This window comes from Callionymus lyra, chromosome 6 (genome assembly GCF_982586985.1).
Source record: "Callionymus lyra chromosome 6, fCalLyr1.hap1.1, whole genome shotgun sequence".
NCBI lineage: Eukaryota > Metazoa > Chordata > Actinopteri > Syngnathiformes > Callionymidae > Callionymus > Callionymus lyra.
This window is the reverse complement of record NC_141823.1, coordinates 15539873-15565080: the sequence shown is the minus strand read 5'-3', so window position 1 is coordinate 15565080 and position 25208 is coordinate 15539873. Positions and strand designations below refer to the sequence as shown.

General features: G+C 41.7%; 1 protein-coding gene across 4 annotated transcripts; it reads left to right on the top strand.

Moving 5' to 3' along the window:
* The first annotated feature begins 3903 nt into the window (after positions 1 to 3903).
* Positions 3904 to 24821, top strand: fn1b (fibronectin 1b). 4 transcript variants are annotated; one of them, XM_087793880.1, is made up of 46 exons: positions 3904 to 4123; positions 4739 to 4864; positions 5180 to 5317; positions 5498 to 5629; positions 5866 to 6003; positions 6075 to 6221; positions 6309 to 6497; positions 6571 to 6753; positions 6874 to 7050; positions 7355 to 7510; positions 7579 to 7707; positions 7785 to 7928; positions 9310 to 9431; positions 9510 to 9678; positions 9752 to 9928; positions 10012 to 10140; positions 10214 to 10303; positions 10367 to 10561; positions 11382 to 11660; positions 11736 to 11999; positions 12067 to 12161; positions 12971 to 13139; positions 13318 to 13404; positions 13573 to 13764; positions 14158 to 14436; positions 14569 to 14760; positions 14863 to 14952; positions 15674 to 15940; positions 16007 to 16123; positions 16198 to 16359; positions 16423 to 16578; positions 16642 to 16758; positions 17554 to 17823; positions 17891 to 18078; positions 18145 to 18232; positions 18486 to 18665; positions 19428 to 19517; positions 19597 to 19785; positions 20492 to 20581; positions 20694 to 21121; positions 21184 to 21322; positions 22801 to 22962; positions 23040 to 23165; positions 23233 to 23339; positions 24148 to 24237; positions 24406 to 24821. In XM_087793880.1, the coding sequence occupies exons 1-46, from the start codon at positions 3991 to 3993 to the stop codon at positions 24481 to 24483; spliced, it is 7365 nt and encodes a 2454-aa protein (XP_087650006.1). In that variant the 5' UTR covers positions 3904 to 3990; the 3' UTR covers positions 24484 to 24821. The 4 variants fall into 4 exon arrangements, with proteins under 4 accessions (XP_087650006.1, XP_087650008.1, XP_087650005.1 ...); XM_087793882.1 differs by lacking the exon at positions 14158 to 14436; XM_087793879.1 differs by having other exon boundaries at positions 16198 to 16578.
* The last annotated feature ends 387 nt before the right edge of the window (positions 24822 to 25208 follow it).

Sequence of the window (25208 nt, the reverse complement as noted above, 5' to 3'; positions counted from 1 at the left end):
AGGCTGAGACGAAGCAGATGAGGCCGTTTTTGAGACATGGAGGGTGTCAGAAGTGATGGATAGCAGGAGACCTGGAGGGCAGAAGTCACATTCTCAGTGTGGCTGCTTGTCTTGAACCCTGCATGAGTCGAAGCAGTACTAGAGAATATGTTTAACGTCAGGCTCGTGTTTAAATATAATATGTTTTTTAGTTTGACATCACGACAATAATCCTACTGTCTCCAAAGGAACCATCTTTAATTTACCCCAAAGCTATTAACATTTTTGGAAATCTGTTTGTGTCGCCTTTTAAATCTTCAATCACTTAAAAACAATTGGAAGATGATCTAAAAAAAATATTAAGAGTAAGAAATACAAATAAGATACACAATGTTGAAAATAATCATTATTATTATAAACTCCAAACACTCAGTTATTTAATTTGCAAACTAAATTGTCTTCCAAAAAATATCATAGAACACTGCAGAAGCATTTAAAATACTAGTTAGTCTGATTTGGTCAAAATGTCTCGTCACTGACCGACCCATTCCCATCTGGTTTCCACGGCGATAGTAATGTAGCACAGTGTTGTTGGAGGAACTACTGTGTCACTGATCCGACCAGAGCGTGAGTCGTCTGCTCTGCTCGTCAGTGTCACCGACAAATGATCTTCACATCCGGCGCAGAAGTTTCCATTCAACCCAGGCTTGAACCGCACAAAACGCTTGATCAGCACAAACTATATCTAACGTTGCTGGTCATCAAAAACTTGGAGCCTCGTGAATCACCGTCTCTGTTGCTTTATAGATGATATTTTAAATGAAAATGCTTTAATACATTAGATTAATTTGAACATAAACCCAGTCCTTTATTTAGACTTTTATTTATTTTTTAAAGAAAAAGCAACACTAAAAAAATAAATAAATACTAGTTTGGTCACAAATGATAGAATATTTTGTTGAAATGTAAGATAAATGCCTGTGATTGTTGCACTAACTAGAGGAAGTAACTGATCTCTGCACACTTGCCGTCTGATATTTCAAGTCTTAAGTCATGAAAATGTGTCCCACATGGGTTAAGGTCTAAGGATACAATACTTATGAATGTTCCTCGAACTTGTACTGAGCTGGGTAAAACCGCCTTTAAGTTTCAAGTGGAATAAGCTGCAGAAGCAGCACAAGAATCTAGTGACTTTTAACAAGTCTGTTGTCAGGAATTTGACGTCGGACTCTATTGGCAAGTGTGAATGTTTTTAGTCAGTAATCTTGTATCTTTTTCTTAAACTGTACCAATACACTCAATACTGTATGCAATCGTTTTTTATGTGTAACTGTGTTTTTTGCTGTCCATCCTGGCCAGATCTCTCTTGTAAAAGAGGTTGTAATCTCAATGAGACTAACCTGGATAAATAAAGTAATAATAATATTAGTTCATAATGCATCATTTTAAGCACTATTTTCTTCTAGGTACCGGTCATTTTTTGAAAATAAATCCACGAGCCCACCCTCAGCTCGTGTGTAGATTTGTAAAAATGTTCTTATATAAGATGAACGCAGACGAAAAGCAGCACAAAGAGCAGTTTGGTATAAACCAGGCGTGTTTCCAGACGCAGCTCATAAATCTAATTGTGAGACGTAACAGCTCTGGAAATTAAGTCATGGCTCAAATAGACTTGTCAAGGAAATTCACTTCTCCTTCCTCACAAATATTTGTACTCCTTTCACCTTGACTGCTCACGTCTTCAAAAAAAAAAAAGGTGAATTTTTCATCTGAAAATAATCAAGTCAGGCCCACGGACCTGTGCCAGGGTTCTTCTGCCCGCAGAACCTCAAACGGTAGCAGCGCTCCAGACCAGCAGAGCCATGATTACTTTTAAATGACTGTTATTTCTTAATAAACCCGTCCAAGTTGTGACAAACGCGACACGTTGCGGTTTTTTATTTTTTCCTCCTTCGTTTCTGGTCCGAGAGATGATGAACTTCCCGAAAATGATGCATGTTTTTGTTGTCGAGCGCCGCTGTGTTGCCTCGACTATAAAAACGTGTTTTTCTTTCTTTCTTTTTCCTGACATTCCCGTCGGGATGTTGAAGCTGCAGTGTTTAAAACAACATCCAGTTGTTTTGTGGTTCTACGTGTCGGAACCTTATTGCTCTTAACCTATTAAATGTGGTTTTGAACACTAGAGTTTGACGTTAACTCAAAGGCAAGTGTCTTTGAGTTCACTTCCACACTGAGTCATTGGTGTTTGTTTGCTCGATGACCATGTTTACAGGTCTCTACAAAACACAAACTTCTTTTCTAATTGAGTGGATTTAGAGGAAACGTCACAGGAAGCCTCAGACTTGAAGTCATTTTCCAGGATTGCTATTGAAAACATTCTCTCTCTATTCACATCAACTCGTGATGATGTTGTTTCTCTCCATCTGTTACAAATGGTGTCACTAGTGGGATGACAAAACTCCTACACAAAGAGCGCAAAAGTGTAATGGAAACTATTGTTGGGCATCGATAATGGGTTCAAAATTGTCTTTTGGTTTGTGTTATCTCGGGGTCAAGGTGACCAGGAGGCCCGAAATCAAATATGTTGGAGGTATCCCTTGTGAACGACCTCCACTGCATATGTATCTGTGGAAGCCATAGAGGTTGTTCACCTTGAACCAGAGACAACACAAGGGATACCACAAACACATTAAGTATACATTTTATTGAGTTTTGTTTTGATTGTTTAAGAGCTTTGTGACCCTGGTCTGGAAAACAAATATAATTTACGTACTTACAATTGTTTCCGGGCCTCCAGGTCACCTTGACCCAGAGACAACACACAAGGGATACTACAAACACATTTGATTCTGGGCCACCAGGTCACTGTGACCCAGGGATAACACAAGGGATACCACAAACACATTTGTTTCTGGGCCTCCAGGTCACCTTGACCCAGAGACAACACACAAGGGATACTACAAACACATTATGTATATATTTTATTGAGTTTTGTTTTGATTGTTTAAGCGCTTTGTGACCCTGGTCTGGAAAAGCGCTATATAAATATAATTTACTTACTTACATTTGTTTCCGGACCTCAAGGTCACCTTGACCCTGAGATAACACAAGGGATACCGCAAACACATTTGTTTCTGGGCGTCCGGGTCACCTTGACCCAGAGATATCACAAGGGTTAAGTCGTTGTAATTCAGGTTCTACTTGGATCAGGATCCTTGAGGTGCCTTCAAACCAAACATGATCTATCAACACTTGATCGTACCAAAGTGGTCGTGGATTTCCAGCAAAGAAAAGACTTCCTGCAAGTCGACCTCTAAAGGGAGCGCGTCTAAATTGAACTTTTATTGATTATAGACACATTATTTTAGCACTTTATGTATCGTGGACGTATGAATGAAGCGAAAAATAACTTTGGACGCTGCTGTCTCCGAGTCCATCAGAAGCTTCAGAGGCTTCACTGTGACATCTTGGCTCTGATTGGTTGATGCACCACAACTTATTGCCAATAAATGATTTTAGTAGTTTGATATGTAAGTATGTTTTCTGCATGAGTTAGTAACGATCCTGCTCCATTAAACATTTGGCAACCCTGACATTTGCCTCTTTTGTTTTGGTGAGTTTGTACTTCCTCTAAAGACAAAAGCTTGATATGGAAAACTGAAAGTTTATTTCTGGATCATGTTATTGACATTTTAATGTAAGTTTGGTGAACTTTAAATTCATATTGTTTACTAGTTTATGCTCTTGTGATTCTTCTGTGTCTTTCTATCTTCAAGCTTCACCTCATCACGTCCATCCAAGGTTCCTCTCGGTGTCATGAGGTCATCGTTTGGACTGACCCTCCTCGACGCTCGCCCCCGGGGGCGGGTTCGTGTTCACGTATAAAAGCCTCGCGCGCTCCTGAGCTCAGTCTGGTGCAGGAGCTGCGAGGGCGGCGGACACACATCTCTCTCTCTGAACTCTCTCCATCATTTCTCTCTTTCTCCTTTTGAACATTTCCTCAGAGCAACCATGACAGGTCCAGTCGCGGGGCTGCTGGTGGCGCTGGTCGTGACGAGCGCGGTCCAGGCTTCACCGAAGAGCAAGAGACAGTCTCAGTTCCAGGTGTACCCGGACCTGGACGACTCCTCCGCGGTCTCCCCTGGTGCGTTCACTGACTTCCTTTAAAATCTGTTTTTTTCGATATGCTTTAACTTTAAAACTTTTCTTTACATTCATTATTGATTATTTTGAAGGAATAGTTATTGAAAGGTTAAGTTATAGTAACAAACTGTATTAATGAGAAATTGTGTTGTGTTTTATTTAATATATTTTTGTATATATATATATATATATATATATATTTTTAAATATAACAGTTGTGCAAATTAAAATATATTAAATAAAAACACAACACAATTGCTCATTAAAAAAGTTTTTACTATAACTTAACCTTTCAATAACTTTTTCTTATAAATACTTCTGAAATTTCAGCTTAAACGATCTTCCTCTCTCTTTGGTGTTTGATGATCTACTGACTCCTTTAATAAAACATCTTAAGACGTTTCTATTTGTTCAGGCTTTTCCTTGATTTTCTGGACTGCTGTGTTGTTCTCAGTATTATCTTGACCTTTTAAGTATATATTTTATTGGGTATTGTTTTGATTGTTTAAGTGCTTTGTGACCCTGGTCTGGAAAAGCGCTATACAAATAAAAATGACTTACTTACTTACTTAAACACAATAACTAATTCAGAATGTTTTCCTTCCCTATGCTGCAGTTGGCTGTGAGGAGAACGGTCACTCCTTCAGGTTGAACGAACAGTGGGAGAAGCCTTACCTGGGAACTACTCTGTTGTGTACCTGCAACGGAGCCGCTGGCATCAAGTGTAAATCCAAACCAGAAGGTACGTTTCAACAGAAGGCTTTAGTAACAAGTAATCATCTTGAAAAAAGTATTGGAAGTTTTTGTTAAATATTTACATTTTTACTTCTTAGGTTTTGCATTCTCCTTTATTGTATAATAGTGTTTATGAAAACTATCAATACATGTAGATGTATGTCAGTAACTCTATGTTGAGTAATCTACCTGTTGTTAGCATGTTCGTGTTAAAAAGCGCAGTATTAAATCAGCAATTACTTCTAAATAAACACTTTCATTTTTCTACATTGGAATTTCACTGCCCCGCCCCAGAGACAACATTTTCTTTTCTTTGTAACAGTGGAGGAAACTTGTTATGATAAAAACAATGGCCGGACGTACCGGGTCGGAGAAACGTATGAGAGACCAAAGGATGGGATGATATGGGACTGCACCTGTATCGGATCGGGTCGCGGCAAGATCAGCTGCACCATCGCAAGTAAGACATGTTTTTGAAAGTATTTCAACGGGTGTGAGTTGTGTATGTCCTGCTTGTGTTCGTACCTGTGTTGTTTTAAGAGAGAGTTAGAAAGTAGACGAAAAGAATGTTTTCCTTAAACTCATTAGATCAGACAAAACAACTGGAACAAACTAAAAACATCCACACTTTTTTTGGCAGATCGTTGCCATGAAGATGGGAGGTCTTATAAAATCGGGGACACTTGGCAAAGACCTCATGAGTCCGCGGACTACATGCTGGAATGTGTTTGTCTTGGAAACGGTAAAGGCGAGTGGACATGCAAACCCGTGGGTGAGTTCTTTTTTAAAGAGATCCTAATATATTGTTTCAACTCCGGTGTGTTTATTTTGACTAGAACAGTTCCCAGAAACAAGATTAAATAACTATTTGAGTCCAGTGCACATGCAGTCCATCGTGATTATTGATCTCAGTGTGTTTTTCGCTGTTAAACACGGTGATGTTTTAGAGTTAATAGATGTTTTTTGTGTGATGTTTTTAATGTTTTTTTTGTATTTGTTAATGCACAGCTGAGCGTTGCTACGACAAAGATCAGACGTCGTCTTATGTTGTCGGGGAGACTTGGGAGAAACCCTACCAGGGCTGGATGATGCTTGACTGTACTTGTCTTGGGGAAGGAAATGGACGTATTACCTGCTCATCGAGGAGTAAGTTGAAATCCCTTGCACAAAAAATTAAAAAAACGAGTGGACTTTAAAGGTTCTTTTTTTTCTCTTAGACCGCTGTAATGACCAGGACACCCGGAGGTCCTACAGGATCGGAGACTCGTGGACGAAGCCGGACGCACAGGGAAACGCGCAGCAGTGTTTGTGTTTGGGAAACGGACGCGGGGAGTGGAAGTGCGAGAGACACAATGCTGGTCGAAGTGAGGCTCCTAGAATACTTCACATCTTATGGCTATTTTTAGTTTTGACCCAGCATTAACCGATTTGTCTCGTTTGATAAAATATAGCCTCTGGAGCTGTGATATTGACACCCGTCAATCCCATACCTCTGCCACACCCTGAACCCCCCGTGGAAGGCACCTGTCGCACAGACTCTGGAGTCACCTACTACGATGGACAGCGCTGGACCAGGACCCAAGGCAGCAAGCAAATGATTTGCACATGTCTTGGAAATGGAATCAGCTGTCTAGAACGGGGTGAGCTCATTTTCTAGCTTAATTTCCTTCCTTTACTGGACTATGAAACTCATGCTCTATCCTGTCTGTACAGAGACCAGGAATCAGGTTTACGGTGGTAATTCAGGCGGGCAACCATGTGCTTTCCCCTTCGTCTTCATGGGGAAGACCTACTACTCCTGCACCTCGGACGGACGACCAGATGGCCAGCTCTGGTGCTCCACCACGTCGGACTACGAGAAGGACAAGCTGTACTCGTTCTGTACCGAGAGATATGGTGAGACTCTAGGGACTTTAGAAGAAGACAAGGATGTTTATTTAACTGATTTTCTATTTATGTTATGACATGAGTTCAAACAGTGGTCAGTGATACAAGTAATTATTGCCTGTTCAACAGCCATGGTAGCAACACGAGGCGGCAACTCCAACGGCGCCTTCTGCCACATCCCGTTCCTCTACAGCGGACGCAATTACACCGACTGCACGGCCGATGGTCGACACGATAACATGAAATGGTGCGGCACCACCTACGACTACGATTCGGATCAACGGTTCGGTTTCTGCCCGATGGCGGGTGAGTGAAGAAAGATGTTTAGTTCAACATTAATAAACAAGTACTTTTTTTGGCTAAACATTGCACTGATTTATCAAAGATACAAGTTCAAGTGTGTAATGAGAACAACTTCTAAATATCTGGTTCAGAATAAGGGTTGAATCAGTTAAATGTCCAAATGTCTAAAATAAAATTGACCACAAAAACACCCCCGTTTGACCTCAAATAGCGATAAAACGTGCCTGATGGTGTGTTTGCTGAATAACATGTCTTTTTGGCTTGAGGAAAACTTGTAGCAAAGTACTTTTTGTTCTTGTTTGCTCAGCTCATGAGGAGGTGTGCACAACCAGCGACGGAGTCATGCACCGTGTCGGGGACAAATGGGACAAACGCCACGATGTCCTGCGTCACATGATGGAGTGCACGTGTCAGGGCAACGGCCGCGGAGAGTGGAACTGTATCGCCTACTCACAGCTGAAAGGTTTCGAACGAGAGTCTGATCAGTTGTGTCGAGTGAAGGTACAACAACGCTCTCTCCTGCTTGTGTAGATCAGTGTATTGTCGATGGTCAGACCTATGAGGTGAACCAGGAGTTCCCCAAAAGGCACGAGGAGGGGTACATGATGAACTGCACCTGCCTCGGACAAGGGCGCGGGCGCTGGAAGTGCGACGCCATTGGTAAATTTATCTTATCCATATTTTTAACAAAGTTTAAAGGGTCGGATTTTAACTCTGCATTTATGGGCTGACTTTAGATCAGTGTCAAGAACCACAGACCAGGACCTTCTATCAGATTGGAGAGAACTGGGACAAAACCATTCATGGTATTCCCTACCGCTGTTATTGCTATGGAAACGGGATCGGAGAGATGAGATGTGAACCTCAGCAGGGCTATCAAAGTGAGTTGTGATTTTTTTTCTAGAATTATTGACCCCAGCTGGATAATATCGTACATCACACGCGTCTGTACTGACTGTACTAATGTAATATTATTAGTGCTTAAACACTTTATATGGTCAAATATTATATCATCCTTTTAAAAAAAGGTATTTCTAGAATTGTTCACACGAGAATAGGATTACATCTTATAACAAGCCAAAATAACATTCTAGTGGGTCTTATATGCCTTTTTTATATGCCTCAAGGAAGTTATATAACTATATTATTATAACTATACAAATAAATAAAAATCCCAAATGTGACCATGTAAAAGCTGTACATTTATTTAATTTACAAGAGACCAGAATGTAGCTTGCATCAGCATGTAGCCTATATTATCATGCAGCCTACATTAGCATGTAGCCTACAATAGCATGCAGCCAACATTAGCATGTAGCTTACATTAGGATTTAACTTGCATTAGCTAGAACCTTACATTAAGATGTAGTATGCATTATCTTGTAGCTTACATTAGCATGTATCTTACATTAAGCATGTAGCTTAAATTAGGATTTAGATTGCATTAGCTAGAACCTTACATTTAGATGTAGTATGCATTATCTTGTAGCTTACATTAGCATGTATCTTACATTAAGCATGTAGCTTAAATTAGGATTTAGCTTGCATTAGCTAGAACCTTACATTTAGATGTAGTATGCATTATCTTTTAGCTTACATTAGCATGTATCTTACATTAGCATGTAGCTTAAATTAGGATTTAGCTTGCATTAGCTAGAACCTAACATTAAGATTTAGTATGCATTATCTTGTAGCTTACATTAGCATGTAGCTTACATAAGCGTGTAGCTTACATCAGGATTTAGCTTGCATTAGCTATAACCTAACATTAAGATGAAGTTTGTATTAGCTTGTAGCTTAGATAAGTGTGTAGCTTACATTAGCATGTAGTTTACATTAGGATTTAGCTTGCATTAGCTAGAACCTAACATTAAGATGTTGTTTGCGTTAGCTTGTAGCTTACATTAGCATGTAGCTAACATTAGCTATTACTTTTTTAACAAACTCGGGAAATAGTTGTTTTATGATACATATTGTTTAAAAGATAATTGTATTTAATTGATGGCATACTTTAATTAACACAAGGCAGGTAAATGTGTTCATATTTCAGACTCAGTGTCTGTAACACATGTAAGCCAGTGTTTGCACTGGTTTAGCATCGTCTGGTGGTTTGATTTGTCCCAAAAAAAAGACCACATTCCTCCCACGCCGTGGTGACCTAACAGGCTTCTGTCAAATAACATCTCCGTCAGAGGTTTCTTTAACACCTTTTAAACCGGCTTTGTCAGACATTTGTGTACTTTTGCTGCCACGACTCACCAGGTGGTCAGAGACCAGTGCAGGTGATCATCACGGAGGCAGGAAAGCAGCCGGACTCTCACCCCATCCAGTGGAACCCCCCCTCATCCGTCCACATCACCAAGTACATCCTGAAGTGGAAACTTGTAAGTAAAAAAAAAAAAAGGTTTTTAATGGCGATTTAATTCTCACTCAATTTAATTTTCAAATCTCTATTTTGGCAGAAAAACTCAAACAAGCCCTGGAGAGAGGTCGCTGTTCCTGGTAGCCTACATTCTTACACCATCACTGGATTGCGTCCGGGCTTCACGTACGAAGGTCAGCTGATCAGCTTCATGCAAAGCGGACAACGTCAGGTGACGCGCTTCGATTTCACCACGACCTTTGGCTCTCGTAAGTGGACCTGCAACATGAGCTAACGTTCTAAAGCACGAAGATACAAGATATTTATTCAACACCCATGTAGTGGAAACATCTGAGGGAGAGACGACTCAACTTCCTCCAATCGTGGACACGTCGGAGTCGGTTACAGAAATCACTTCCAACAGTTTTGTTGTGTCGTGGACGTCGGCCTCCGCCACCATCTCCGGCTTCAGAGTGGAGTATGAGCTCAGCGAGGACGGGGCGAAGCCCAAGGTTCTGGGTGAGAACATCTTGTGACTATCTTCAGTAATGAAACTTAATTAGACCCACTTTTGATGTTGTTTACTTCGTTTCATCCTCCAGATGTTCCCAAAACGGCAACGTCTCTGACAATCACTGACCTTTTGCCGGGACGTCGGTACAACGTGAATGTTTTTGAACTACCAACCCAGGGAGAACCGAATCTGATCCTGTCAACTTCACAAACGACAGGTTCGAGAATACGCTTAACAATAAAGGAATAGGTCAAAAGATGTCTTTAATAAATGATAATATTGTTATTCAGCTCCCGACGCCCCAGGAAGGCACAAGATTGATGACGTGAGAGAGACTTCTATCCGCATCAGCTGGTCCAGACCGGAAGCTCCCATCACAGGTAATCCTCAGATAATAATAGAAGAGTTACAGGATTTTTGATTTTAATTGTTTGTACCTTCAGGTTACCGCTTGGTGTACACGCCCTCAATTGAAGGCAGCAACACTGAACTGACCCTGCCTGAGACTCAGACGTCCGTGACCCTGGACAACCTCCACCCGGGTCTGCTGTACAACATCACCCTCTTTGCTGTCGAGGACGACCGAGAGAGCGAGCCTCTGTTCGTGCAGGTCATCACCAGGGGATCTCCACCATCAGGTAAGCATTTAGGGAGAGAAACACAAGGTTTGATTCACTGCAAGATGGTTGATTGTTGAGATAAAATCATCTGCTAAATGGCTGTAGAGCCACTATCTTTTATCCTATTGATATCTTTTACTAAACCAAAAATATCTTATCTTTTTAAACTCAATCTATTATCGAAAACGTTTCCTAAACAACACATACAAACACATCAGGGAAAAAAACATAATAATAATAATAATAATAAAGTAATATATAGATAAATAAATAAAAATAAAATAAGGTATTGCTTGTAATTTTTGTGCACATCTTTTAAAAAAAATACACATATATATATACTGTATATATATATATATACACAATAAAAACTTCCAAATTCAGGTCGATTTCTTTTCTTATGTTTTTATGTTATGAGTCTGCAATTCCATTTGAAACACTTCTTATACAATGTAAGTCCACTCTTTAGCTGTAATTGTGTCTTGTGCCATTTATTTCTTAAACCTCATGTTATCACGGGGTCAAGGTCGCCCAAAAACAAATGTGTTTGTGGTACCACTGCACCACTGCATATGTATTTCTGAAAGCCAGGGAGGTCGTTCACCTTGACCCAGAGACGACACAAGGGATACCACAAACACATTTGTTTTCTCTGTAGTAAATGTCCTGGAGTCCTGGAAAAATCTATAATGATCCTTGTTGTTTAAAGAGCACATTTGTTTTCACAAAAAAATGTTTGAAAGCTCATGGTGTCATGTTTTATAACTGTACATATCACAGTTGATGTTTTTAATCTTAGAAAATGTACAGACGTTATAACCTGCTGTCTTGTCCACAGAGGTGGTTCCCGCCCCGACAGACCTGCAGTTCTACGAGGTCTCAGACACAACAATCTCAATCACCTGGACGGGGCCACCCAGTGAGGTCACCGGTTACAGAGTGACATTTTCTCCCGTCTCTCCCGATGGCACCGACACAAGACTCCTGCAGCTTCCTGTTACACCCAATGCCTACAAAGAGATCACCCACATGGAGCCTGGCACGCTGTACCGGTTCTACATCTACGCGGTCAACAACGGCGTGGAGAGTGAGCCGCTCGTGGGAGAAAAGTCCACTAGTAAGTTTTCCAACTGAAGGGAGCCTGAGTCTCAAATGAAGCATGACCATTAAAAGTGTATTTTTACTTCCTCAGAGCCCGATGCGCCCACCAATGTGCGCTTCACAGACATTGGCTCGGACAGCGCCCTGGTCATCTGGGATGCTCCCCGTGCCGTCGTGTCCGGATACCGCCTGTTTTTGAGTGTTGAAGGCTCAACCCCCGTTGAGAAGAGGATCCCCGGAAGGGTCGCCCAGTACCCTCTCAGGAATTTGCGTCCACAAACCCGTTACACCGCGACCCTGCACTCTGAGCGGGACAATGTTCTGAGCCAAGGCGTTGATACTTATTTCGTGACAGGTACTTTCAGGCTGAGGAAGTGAAGTTTGACCATATTTGATGTTTAATGTTTTCTTTTTCCTTTTAGACGCTCATTTTGGAAATGCTCCTCCTTTCAGCACTGAAGTCACTGATACTTCCATCGTCGTGACCTGGTTACCTGTTCGCAGATTTAGCTACAAGGTAAACGCTTTTGATATGACTAACAAAGCTGTGTGCAACTTATCTTTAAGATCAAATATTTGTTTATTGCTAGCGTTGTAAACACAACACAGGAATTTGTGGAGGTGGAATTACAGAATATAAATATGAAATAATACGAATGGAATAAAATTAGATTCATTAAATACAAAAAAGAAATATTTAAATAAAATGGTGTAAAATAATGATATAATTGATCAAAATTAAATTAAATAAATTACATTTAATAAAAAAAAATATTCATGATGCTATTTTAAAAAGCTATTTACATTTTATTCTTTACATAACATCAGTTTCAGTGTTTGTAAACTTTTTCAAATTGTACACTTTGAAGTGATCATATTTTACTTTGTAAACATCACAGACATACAACTGTGTATTGTCAATCAAAACATATACCAAAAATGTTGTACTGGAAATCAAAACAATTTCCAACTCTAGTCGTATAATTTCCATCGATACAAGAAGAATTTCCAACTTTAATAAAACAAAAACTTTATTAAAATAACAAGTTTAAGATGATCCAACATGATTTGAGATTTTGAGATTAAATAGCAGCAGAGTTAAGAGCAGCTCTTATTATTTCTACCCCTTTTTATTCCATAGAACAAAATATTTACTTTAATTTAGTTATTTTCCTTTTGATTTCATGATATAAATTAAAAGTGAATTTTGTTTCAGCATATTATAATAATGTGTTTTGTCACCTATTAGTGGCCCATAATTAAGAGTTAAATTAGAATCACATAAGAAAATATGGATTTATACAATGTCGACTTTCTCTCCTTCAGTTGTCAGTGCTCCCAAGTCTGGAAGGTGAGTCTCCCAGAGAAAAGACATCTGACTCCGGAAACATCATCATACCTGGTCTGATCCCTGGAACTGAGTACACTTACAGCGTCCAACCCATTTTCAACGGTCGCAACCGTGGAACACCGATCACACGGACTGCTGTCACATGTAGGTTCCTCAGTCAGTCAAGATTTGGCAATTATACCACAACCTTGCTGTGGAAAATGTGTTGACTTACTTAAACTAATATTGCAGTTTCAGGTTGTTTTTTGGCATCACTTTCTTTGCTATGAGGGCGGCGTAGGATCTTTGGACTTAATAATCATTAGCCTCGCTTTCCTTTCAGCTTTGTCCCCCCCAACGGACCTCAGAGTCCAGTCCAACCCTAACACAGGAGCCCTCATTGTCTACTGGGTCGCTTCCAAAACACCAGGTAAATATTGACTGCGCTTCGAACTCACTGCCCGTCAATTGGAAGATGCCAAGTCTAAACGTTGGCCTCTGAAAAGCCTTTTGTTTCTTCCCGGTAACGGCTTTTAATTTGTGCCAGTGATTCATAAAATGAGTCAAACCTACGTTTGCTTTCTCTCACTTCCTGCAGGGATCACCAGTTACAAGGTGACAAGCACCCCCAACGTGGGTCAAAGAGGAAACTCCCTGGAAGAGTCTGTAAATCCGGATCAATCTTCATGTGTTCTGGAGAATCTGAATATGGGTGTGGAGTACAATGTCAGCGTTTTTGCAGTCAAGGGCCGTTTGGAAAGTCTGCCCGCATCTACTATCATCACACCAGGTAACAGTCAGCCCGGAAAACCTATTGAATCCTTGTACTCGATAGTTACGATAAAACATGATCAGTTACTAGATGAAATATCCCATGGAATTTATTTTACAAGACTCTAGTTAGTTTATTCTCATGGCCGGCATTATGGTAGCCGCGGGAGTTCGAAGAGAACATTGAGTAGATGATCCCTAACTGTTTTAACACGTTGTTTTGCATGGGTCTTGTTAATGAAGAAATGTTTTGGTGCATGTGCTTGAATCGACTTTAAATGTTTTGTGGGTAATTCTCCTCCATCTGTTTGGCATGGCTAAGTGTTAAATCAAATGCTCTCTCTCTATACGAAATCATGGTTGTCCAATCTCTAATTCTGCTTGCGCTTTGCAACTGACCTAACCCCTGCAGAAATACCCTCACCACGTCGTTTTGACTTTGTCGACATTACTGATACCACCATTGGCCTGCGCTGGACCCCCCAGAAATTTTCCACGGCCGCCTCATACCGGATTACGGTAGTAGCAACAGGCGAGCGCGTGCCGTTTTTCCAAGACACTGTGGATTCATCTACCGGTTATTACGTCATACGTGGTTTGGAGCCGGGCGTGGACTATGACATCAGTGTCTCCACGGTAACAGAGGAGGGCGAAAGCAAGGCAACCACATTCACAAAGCAGACACAAGCTGGTGATTTAATTCTTTTACTCTGTCTGAGGGGAGGGTTTGAGGTTGAAGATTTTTTAATCTCTTCATCTCATGGACAAATCACTTTTGAATAGTTTTCGCCTGTTTGTTCTGATGACTTCTTCAATCCCCCAGCGATCCCTGCGCCGACCAACCTTAAGTTTGGGTGGGTGGGTCCGGACCACATCAGAGTCACATGGACAATTCCCTACGTAGCTACACCGAGTGACATTTCACGCTTTGTTATCCGCTACCATCCTGTGGCCAACGATGCCAATGTCGAGGAGGTCAATGTGGGCGGAGCTTCCAGCACCTTCCTGCTGCAGAGTGAGTTCTTCTACTAGTTTGATGCACCAGCACCTACAAGTGTTTGACCGTGAGCGGTTGAGAAAGTTTCTATGAGCTCTAAACCTGTTTCCCTCTGTCTAGATCTGCTTCCCAACACTGAGTACAGCATCAGTGTCGTGTGTGTCTACGGAGATCGAGAGAGTGAACCTGCCACAGGAACTCAGAGAACAAGTGAGTCACACAAAGACAAATAAGTAAAAAATAATATTTATACTGTGGATTAAGACAGGACTATAAATATTAGGGTAAATAGACCACAATGTAATATATGAATCATTCAATTTTTTCTATTAAACGCTTGTTTAATATTAGGGTCAAGGTGATCCGATGGCCCAAAAACAAATATGTTTGTGGTATCCCTTGTGTTGTCTCTGGGTCAAGGTGAACAAATGGTAAATCTGTTTTATTACTGACTTTTATAAGGATACAGTGGTCATTCATTTGAACAGAAGATAAACCTGAAGACAACTACAGATGCAACTTACCTCTGGTGCCAACAGTAAACTCCCATGATGCCTTTCTTCACACTCCGTCACTCTATTTAGTGACTGCAGATTGGTCACTGCAATGCTGTATTTGAATTCTATGTCCTGTGGCTATGTCAAAAGTGATCGACAGCTGTGATAGGTTGGCTGGGCGGCAAAGCATAACGGTAGTTTTTCAGGTCACCGTGCTCAGAGGGTTGTTGGAAAGGATGGCACCTCATATGCAATATATAGTTTGTAAGTTCAAATAAATGTTGTTGAATAACTGTACATTGAGGGATCACTTTATACAAATATGTTTCCATGATGCCAAATATAGCAATAAAGTCAGAGTTACATTTGCGGAGGAGGAAAATGTGCAAAACAATTACCAGCCTAAATGTTAACACAGATTTGACTTCTTCCAGCTTTGGATTCCCCGACTGGCCTTGACTTCTCTGACATTTCCACCGAGTCGTTCACCGTGCACTGGCTCGCCCCGACGGCCTCCATAACTGGCTACAGAATTCAATACCAGAAGGCCAGCGGAGGACGAACCAAGGACGAGCGACTGCCGCCGTCTCGGACTCGCTACACACTGACCGGACTGACGCCGGAGACCGAGTACTTTGTCTCCGTGTACGCCGTCAACAACCAGCAGGAGAGTCAACCTCTGTCGGGGAAACAGGCCACTGGTGAGTCTGCGCTCGTTCTCGACTGAACAAACACATGTAAACGTATCGTTGCTTTCTGCTCCACAGTTTCTAACGCGCCCACTGACTTGGAGGTGACGTCATCTACTCCCACCAGCATCTCCATCCGCTGGGACTCGCCGTCGGCGTCAGTCAGACACTATAAAATCACTGCTCAAGCAGAAGGTTCGCACTCATGCTATTAGTCTTTTGAGGCAAGAAAGTGAAACCGTATTCTTAAATTTCATTGACCTTTTCAGGTGAAACAGACTCGAAAGAGTTTACAATAACCGGTTCTCGTAACTCCTTCACCATCGACGATCTGAATCCCGGGGCGACGTACACCATCACGGTCTATGCCATCGGAGGGAGAGGAGACAGCCCCTCTTACAGCACACCCATCTATGTCACACATAAAACAGGTGGGTTACGGCAAAATGAACGCCCAGGAATAGAAACTCATCCCGTGTCCACTTCTGTCTCAGATATTTTACCGCCCACCAACACGAAGGTATCTGAGGTGACCGACAACGCCATAACCGTTCGCTGGTCTCCTGCTTCTGGACCGATTCTGGGTTATAGAGTTGTCAGTGCCCCCAAGAATGGCATCGGACCCTCCTTTACCAGAGACCTGCCGCCTGGTATATTAAACACATGTTTGTTTCTTTCTTAGCCTTCCATTTATATTCATCCTTTCTTTCCAGATCAGACTGAGATCACCTTCACCGGCTTGATGCCCACTGTGGAGTACATTGTGACTGTTGCTGCCCTCGGTCCTGATGGACAACCCTCTCTTGCTGCAGTGAAGAACGCTATTACCAGTCAGTTCAATATTCTTTGTCAAATCATAACTGAGTTATCTCAAGACAGTTTAAATAACAAATATACAAGAGAAAAACAAGTCCAGTCAATCACAATGAGTCATGAACATCAGTGGCGAGGAAGGCTTCCTTTAAACAGGCAGAAACCTTGAGCAAAACCAGACCAGAACAAGAAGTTTAAACTTATTTTCTTCTCATTTTTTTGCAACATTTTTCATTCAGTGGTAAATCCTGCTTTATAACTTAGAAAATCCAATCGAGCATAAATGTAATTTATGAAAAACTAAACAATCTAAACTAAACACTAAACTGAAAGAGGTTAAAAAAAACCTGAACCCAGAATGACAATGTAAAATGTTATTTTCTGTTTGACAAAAAAAGAATTTGACAGTTTTAGATTTATTGAAATGGTAAATCAATAGTAATAAACCAATGTAGACCAATGTGTGTTTTAATTAGTCTGTAAACGTTGGCTTGTTATATGATTAAATGAGAATAATTTACATGAAACAAGAGAAAATTGTTCTAGTGTAAAATAACTTCATGTTATGATCAGAGAGGAAGATAGAACAGATAATAAAATAATGATACGATGGAGAAGCTATAGAGATGCTACATGTATATAGATGCTATAGATGCCATAATGCACTAAAAGGTGTGAATTATTCACTATGACTCACAGTAATATCTGTTAAAGATACAAATAAATATCAGTTACATTATGTTATAATTTAAAAATATTTATTTGCAGTGTCGTTTTTTTCTTTCTGTTTGTAACGATGGTTTCTCCTGTAGAGATGGACCGTCCTAAGGACTTGACCTTCACCGACATCGACTCCACCTCCATGAGGATCTCTTGGGACAGTCCCGACGGCACCGTCACGTCGTACCGCATCACCTACTCCAGCCCAGAAGACGGCGAGAGGGAGCTCCTGTCGGCCCCCCGGGGTGACCAAAACTCGGTGATGCTGCGAGGTCTCCAGCCTGGAACGGAGTACACCGTCAAAGTTATCGCTCTTCATGGTCAGACGCCCAGCACACCTCTGGTGGGAACGCAGGCCACTGGTGAGCGACAATACAAACATACAAAAACATATAAGTAGAGTTTTAATCTATGTATTTCTGCACGCAGTCATTCCAGCGCCTACAAACCTCGCTTTGGTTGACGTTGGCCCCTCCACCTTTACGGTGAAATGGAGGCCCCCCCGAGCACAGCTGACGGGTTACCGCGTCGTCATTAACCCCAAGAACCTTAACGGCCCCAGCAAAGTCTTGAATGTGGCCCCAGACACCACGCTGGTCATCATCTCGGGACTCATGGTAAACTCCAAACTGTCCTTTTCTTGCCATCAAGTCAAGTGACAGAAGCAACTGGTTGATTCTCAGGTGGCCACGGATTATGAGATACAAGTGTACGCTCTGAAGAACTCAGTCTCCAGCAAACCGCTGACAGGAGTGGCTTCGACCTTGGAGGGTAACTTGACCTCTTCATCTAAAACACAAGTGTGAAAACTCAAGATTCAGGGGCTAAATCTGGCCTGTAGATGAATGTTCGTGTTAATATTGTCACCGATAAAGGTGCTTGTTTTTAAGATAAGATGAGACAAGATAAGGAAGATGTATAATTCAATCCAGCAATTATACCAATAGGAGTCAAACTAATCTGTTTTCAAGTTGTGTGTGTTCTATCAAAAACTAATCACAGGGTTTATTTCGTTGCTCCCCAGATGTGAGTCCACCAAAACGTCTGCGCGTCATTGATTTGAAGGACTCCTCGGTCACGCTGAGCTGGCGAGCCAAGGTGGAAACCATCACCGGGTACCTCATCGATGCCACTCCTTACGGAGGCTCGAGACCCACCATCAGCAGGACCTTCCCTGGAGACCTACGCCAGTACACCCTCACTGGTACGTCTGAAGGAAGAGTCATGTTTTATAGGCCATGAGTACACAAGGTTTACTTTTACATTAAGTACGTTTTTAAACTCAAAAAGACAAAGTAACATACTGACAAATTGGAACAGTGTAATGATAATTTAAATTGAGAAAATAGAATATAGAAATATATGATCAGGGTTCCTGCAGACCCATAAATGTGATTTGGCATTAAAATGTATAAAATTAAATTTAAAATGTGAACATCTCTTAAGTAAGATTGTGTGTTAGTTTTGAATACAAAAACATTAGTTAGCATTTATTTATTTACTTAAAAATAAGATTTAAGGATTGAAGCGCATTCATTGTCGTGTTGGTCTTAAATTAAATTTCAAATGGTATTAAAAAGTATTTGGAAATCATGAATTTAACTTGTCTTAAGCTGTTATTATACACGATTATGTGTTTTTGAGAGAGAGAGTGTTCTTTCACAAAACTGAAACCAAACAGGGGACTGTAATTATTGCAGAGATTTTTGTCTGGTCTTAATAAGTAAAAAGTGTTGTTAAAGTTAGATTTGTTGTGTACATGTATGTGTGTGAGAAAAGTTATCTGTGGTTGTTTTGTTTGCCTACAAATGCAAGACGTGTCCCTTTAATACGTCCATGTTACACTGGTAGATATTTAAAGTTCCCACATTGTTCAACATTTTTTAAGTGTTAACAATGAAGCAGTTTATGCCTGAAAGAGGTTAAAGGAAGTCTGTCATATTGATGTTAATGAGTATTTCTGCAGGTTTAAAGCCTGAGACCGTCTACTATGTCAACCTGTACACACTGAATGGCAACACGAGGAGCGCACCCTTCAATCTCACCATCACAACAGGTAAAGTTCATCTACACTCTTTCAAGCTTTTCATGATTATATCATTATATTCATTATCTATCCTCATTATTTCTTGTAGCTCCTTCAGTCGTCCAGCCTCCCACCTACCTGCAGTTCACGTCTGTGACGCCCACCTCCATCTCCTTCAAGTGGGAACCTCCTGCCACGCGCTTCACAGGATACTACGTGACTTACGAGGACTCGCAAGGATTCCCGCGAGAGCTGAGCCCGCAGCCTCACTCGGGCATCAACTATGCGACCATTTCAGGTGTGTGTTTCAAGCTCTTAATCCTTGTGTTTAGACCCCCGGAGGCCTGAACAAATGTGTTTGTGGTATCCCTTGCGTTGTCTCTGGGTGAAGAGGAACGACCTCCCTGGCTTCCTTAAATACATATGCAGTGGTGGAGGGTTGTTCACCTTGACCCAGAGACAAGACAAGGATTACCACAAACACATTTGTTCAGGCCTCTGGGTCACCTAGACCCAGAGATAACAAAAGGGTTGATTCATCATTAATAAAAATAATTTTATAAAATTTAATTTAAAAAAGTTCCATTGACTTATGAGCTCAGAGCTTCAGGGAAGTTTAATAAATGATTTTGTTTATACATTTAATTGAATTGAATTCAGTTAAAAATGGTCTTTATCGGTAACACGTTAACGTATGAGTGTCATGTGACCAACAAACTTCTTTAGTGGGTCAGAGACAAGTTACTGAGATACTTTTTCAGCTTACAAGGAAGATAAAACTAGAAACTGACACAACAAGAGCCTTTATCTTGTTTTGTAAAAAAAAAAAAAAAACTGCAAATATAATTTATGACATTGCAGTTCCTCGATTCTGACACTAGGGGAAGCAGTGTATCCAATTATGTAGTGTATGGTCATTAACAAACCGTCAAATGACCCTTGTTTTTCAAGGGGGTTCTGTTTGAGTGAGTGTCCATAAAAAAGGTCAATATTCCTGCCTGCAGGTCTGACACCATCGACCGAGTACATCATCAAGATCATGGCGCTGCAGAGCACCCAGAGGAGTAACCCCCTGATGGGCAGAATCAGAACCAGTGAGTGACGCAGTAACAGCGGCAGAATTAATCCGAGTTAATGAAGCTGCTCGCCGACGCCTCCTAACACAGTCTAACCGGCTTGCTTTCCTAACCCTCCCTTCTTGCACAGACCCCGACGCCCTGCTCCCCCTGCCCCTGCCCCACCTCCCCGGACGAGACCGGCTGGACGTGCCCGAACCAGACCTGGACAACCGAGTTCAGTTGGTGGGCACGAACGGCCAGGACGGGCTCAGTGGCCAGAGTCAGAACGTGGAGTACATAGAGAACAACAACAATGGCGGCGCTTACGGGAACCCTCAGTCCCCCTACGGTCAGGTCCGTGAGCCGCTGGTCTTTGTGTCCCTCCCCGACGCAGAGGGTCGCAGGCTGCCCTTCCTCAGGATGAACGTTCCGGTCGGAGCGCCGTTCCGTAACTACACCAGACTCCCGGAGGAGGCCCAGACCCAGACCACCATCTCCTGGAAGCCCCTCGATCAGAGCAACGCCTACGTGGTGTCGTGTGACCCCGTCACGGCCCTGAACGAGAAGATGTTCCAGGTGAGTCTTCGGCACCTCAACCTTTGAAGACCCGGGTCCATGATGTCCCTTCTGTGCCGCAGGTGCGTCTGCCCGGGACCGTTAATACTGCCACGCTCATCGGACTCACCCCAGGGTCTGACTACAACGTGCTGGTGGAAGCCCTGAAGGGGGCGCTCAAGCAGAAGGTTCTGGAGCAGGTGGTGACAGCTGGAAACACAGGTGAACAAAAATAAACGAGTTGCTTATTGATGATGTTTAAAAACTATATTTGATAAAGTATTAGGACTCGGATCGGCAAGAATCTGTCGATACGTATCACAATACAGGGGCAACAATACTATATATTGCAATACTTTAGAAACAATATTTGTAGTATTGTCCTAGTACTTGACTCTGTCTGTGTCTGTTTCCATCTGTGTGTCTGTTTCTCTGTGTGTCTCTTTCTGTGTGTGTCTCTTTCTGTGTGTGTCTCTTTCTGTCTGTGTCTGTTTCTATCTGTGTGTCTGTTTCTCTGTGTGTCTCTTTCTGTGTGTGTCTCTTTCTGTCTGTGTCTGTTTCTATCTGTGTGTCTCTTTCTGTGTGTGTCTGTTTCTGTCTGTGTCTGTTTCTATCTGTGTGTCTCTTTCTGTGTGTGTCTGTTTCTATCTGTGTGTCTCTTTCTGTGTGTGTCTCTTTCCGTGTGTGTCTCTTTCTGTGTGTGTCTGTTTCTATCTATGTGTCTCTTTCTGTGTGTGTCTCTTTCTGTCTGTGTCTGTTTCTATCTGTGTGTCTCTTTCTGTGTGTGTCTGTGTCTATCTGTGTGTCTCTTTCTGTGTGTGTCTCTTTCTGTCTGTGTCTGTTTCTATCTGTGTGTCTCTTTCTGTGTGTGTCTGTGTCTATCTGTGTGTCTCTTTCTGTGTGTGTCTGTTTCTCTGTGTGTGTCTATTTCTCTTTGTGTGTGTGTTTCTCTTTGTGTGTGTGTTTCTCACTGTGTGTCTGTTTCTCTGTGTGTGTCTGTTTCTCTTTGTTTGTGTTTCTCTGTGTGTGTCTGTTTCTCTTTGTGTCTGTTTCTGTGTGTGTCTATATCTCTGTGTCTCTGTTTCTCACTTTGTCTGTTTCTGTGTGTGTGTGTTTCTCTGTGTCTTTTCTGTCTGTGTGTCTGTTTCTGTCTGTGTGTGTGTTTCTCTGTGTGTCTCTGTTTCTCTGTGTGTGTCTGTTTCTCTGTGTGTGTCTGTTTCTGTGTGTGTCTGTTTCTGTGTGTGTGTCTGTTTCTCTGTGTGTGTCTGTTTCTCTGTGTGTGTCTGTTTCTGTGTGTGTGTCTGTTTCTCTGTGTGTGTCTGTTTCTGTCTGTGTGTGTGTTTCTCTGTGTGTCTCTGTTTCTCTGTGTGTGTCTGTTTCTCTGTGTGTGTCTGTTTCTCTGTGTGCGTCTGTTTCTCTGTGTGTGTCTGTTTCTGTGTGTGTGTCTGTTTATCTGTGTGTGTCTGTTTCTTTGTGTGTGTCTTTTTCTCTGTGTGTCTGTTTCTCTGTGTGTGTCTGTTTCTGTGTGTGTGTCTGTTTCTTTGTGTGTGTTTTTCTCTCTGTGTGTCTATTTCTGTGTGTGTGTCTGTTTCTCTCTATGTGTCTGTTGCACTCTTTGTGTGTGTCTGTTTCTCTATGTGTATCTGTGTGTCTGCCTGACTGTCTGTCTACATTGATGTGTGTACTTGTGTTACTCACAGTGCCAGAGGAAGCTCCGTACTCCAAGGACTCGTGCTACGACGCGCTCACGTCCACGCACTACGACGTCGGCGGCGAGTGGGAGCGCATGTCGGAGACGGGGTTCAAGCTCTGGTGCAGGTGTCTGGGTCTGGGCAGCGGTCACTACAGATGCGACTCCTCCAGTGAGTGACTCTTCGGAGTGAGATCAACACACACTCGTTGTGCTTCCGTGTCTCACCGTGTCCACCTGCTCCCCCAGAGTGGTGCCATGACAACGGACACAACTACCGGGTCGGGGAGAAGTGGGACCGTCAGGCCGACAACGGGCAGCTGATGAGCTGCACCTGCCTGGGCAACGGCAAGGGAGAGTTCAAGTGTGAACCACGTAAGACCTTCACTCGCCCAGATGTTGCTGGAGCCAGTTCTTCACCGACGTCTTGTCCTCGCCACAGATGAGTCCGTGTGCTACGACGAGGGGAAGATGTACCAGGTGGGACACCAGTGGCAGAAGGAGTACCTGGGCGCCATCTGCACCTGCCAGTGCTTCGGTGGACAGCAGGTACTGAAGAACTCTCCGGCACAGCACACTGCATCCAGTTCATAACAGCTGAAGAATTTAATCTACCAGAAAAATAGAACGAGATCAAACGTTATTAGTGTCATATCTCTCGTTGTGTTAATCAAATCTTTTAACATCAACATTGCAGTTACACGTTTACAACACTAGGTGGAGCCAGACGTAATAGATTAACCATCTCGTGTGCTACTGAAAGAATTAAAGACAGACCTCGGAAAATATAAAATGTATTCGCCCTTCACTACTCAAAGATATTTATTTACTTAACATTAGTTGTAACTTGAGATGTAAACATATATACTTTAATAATATGATTTCATACCTTTCATAGATGAGAGAAATACTTCCAGACTGTTGCTCCTAAGCTTTGGAATGATCTTCCTCTCCCTCTGTGTTTGATGATCTACTGACTCCTTCAAGAAACATCTTAAGACACTTTTATTTGTTCAGGCTTTTCCTTGATTTTCGGGGACTCATGTGTTGTTTTTAGTATTATCTTGACCTTTAAAGTATATATTTTATTGGGTATTGTTTTTATTGTTTAAGTGCTTTGTGACCCTGGTCTGGAAAAACACTCTATAAATATAAATTACTTACTTTTACTTCTAAATCTGTCTCTTTTTTGTCTCCTACTTACTATCACTTGTGTATTCAATAATACAGAATCATAACATTGTGAAAGATTAACCACATTTATGATGTTCTTCAGTATTTATCCACTGCACGTATTAAAAATCTTTATTGCATTTTACTCCTGATGCTCAAACATTCTGTGTTTTTTTCACTTCAGGGCTGGAGGTGTGAGAACTGTCGCCGGCCCGGTACTGAAGCTGCTGTGCTGCAGCCTGTGCGGTACGGAGACAACAAACTCCAGAAGCTGGTGAGTCTTTACTTAGACATTCTTAAAATATTTTTTAATAAATCATAAGAAACATAAGAAAGATAGTCATGTGAGGATGAAAAAGAGAAAGAAGAATAGAACAGAAATGAAAAGAAAGTTACACCTGAAAGTAAAAATGTAATTTAATTAATTCCATCTTTCCTTCAGAACATTCACTGTCCCATCGAGTGTCTGCGACCGGACCTGTTGGCTGACGCGCTCATCGCCCCGAACCCTCACGCGTAAAAGAGGCCTTTTCTTCTTCTGAAGCCTGCGGCTGCACTGCCCCCTGCTGTTGGCGACCAGACACAAAACTCCCTTAACACGCGTGGATGTGGGACTGCTGCCTCGTCACCGTCTCTTCACTGTTTCATCCCCGTTTCCACCCGAGTGGCAGAACCAAGCACTGCGGTAGAATGTAGCGGAACATTTACCTGCCTATAGAGTCACGCACGAGTCTGTGTGAATGTCAAGATGTGAGAATTATTTTTGTATTTTGTCGTTTGTAACAAAGTATCCATCTCTGGAAAACCAAATCAAGTCTCCCTTTTTTTTTTTTAATAAAGCCAGAGACATTGTTAAAACCTACATGACTTTGTTTCCTGTGTGTGTGAATGTATGCGTTAAAACTGGAGAAAATATGCTTTAAAAGATTGAGACTTTTATTTTGAAAGATAATTGGATATATTTTAAAAGGTGACCCAATAGTTTCTAATGCAAGTAAGTAAGTACTTTTTATTTGTATAGCGTTTTTCCAGACCAGGGTCACAAAGCGCTTAAACAATCAAAACAATATTCAATAAAGTATATAGTTTAAAGGGCAAGATAAAACAGGAGTTCCAGAAAATCAGTTTAATGACAAATACATATTACTTAAAGCCAAATATACTCAATTAAAACCCAAATCTGATTATATTTCATCAAGTTTAAGAAGTTGTCACCCTCAGGACGCCCCAAAAACAACATTGAAA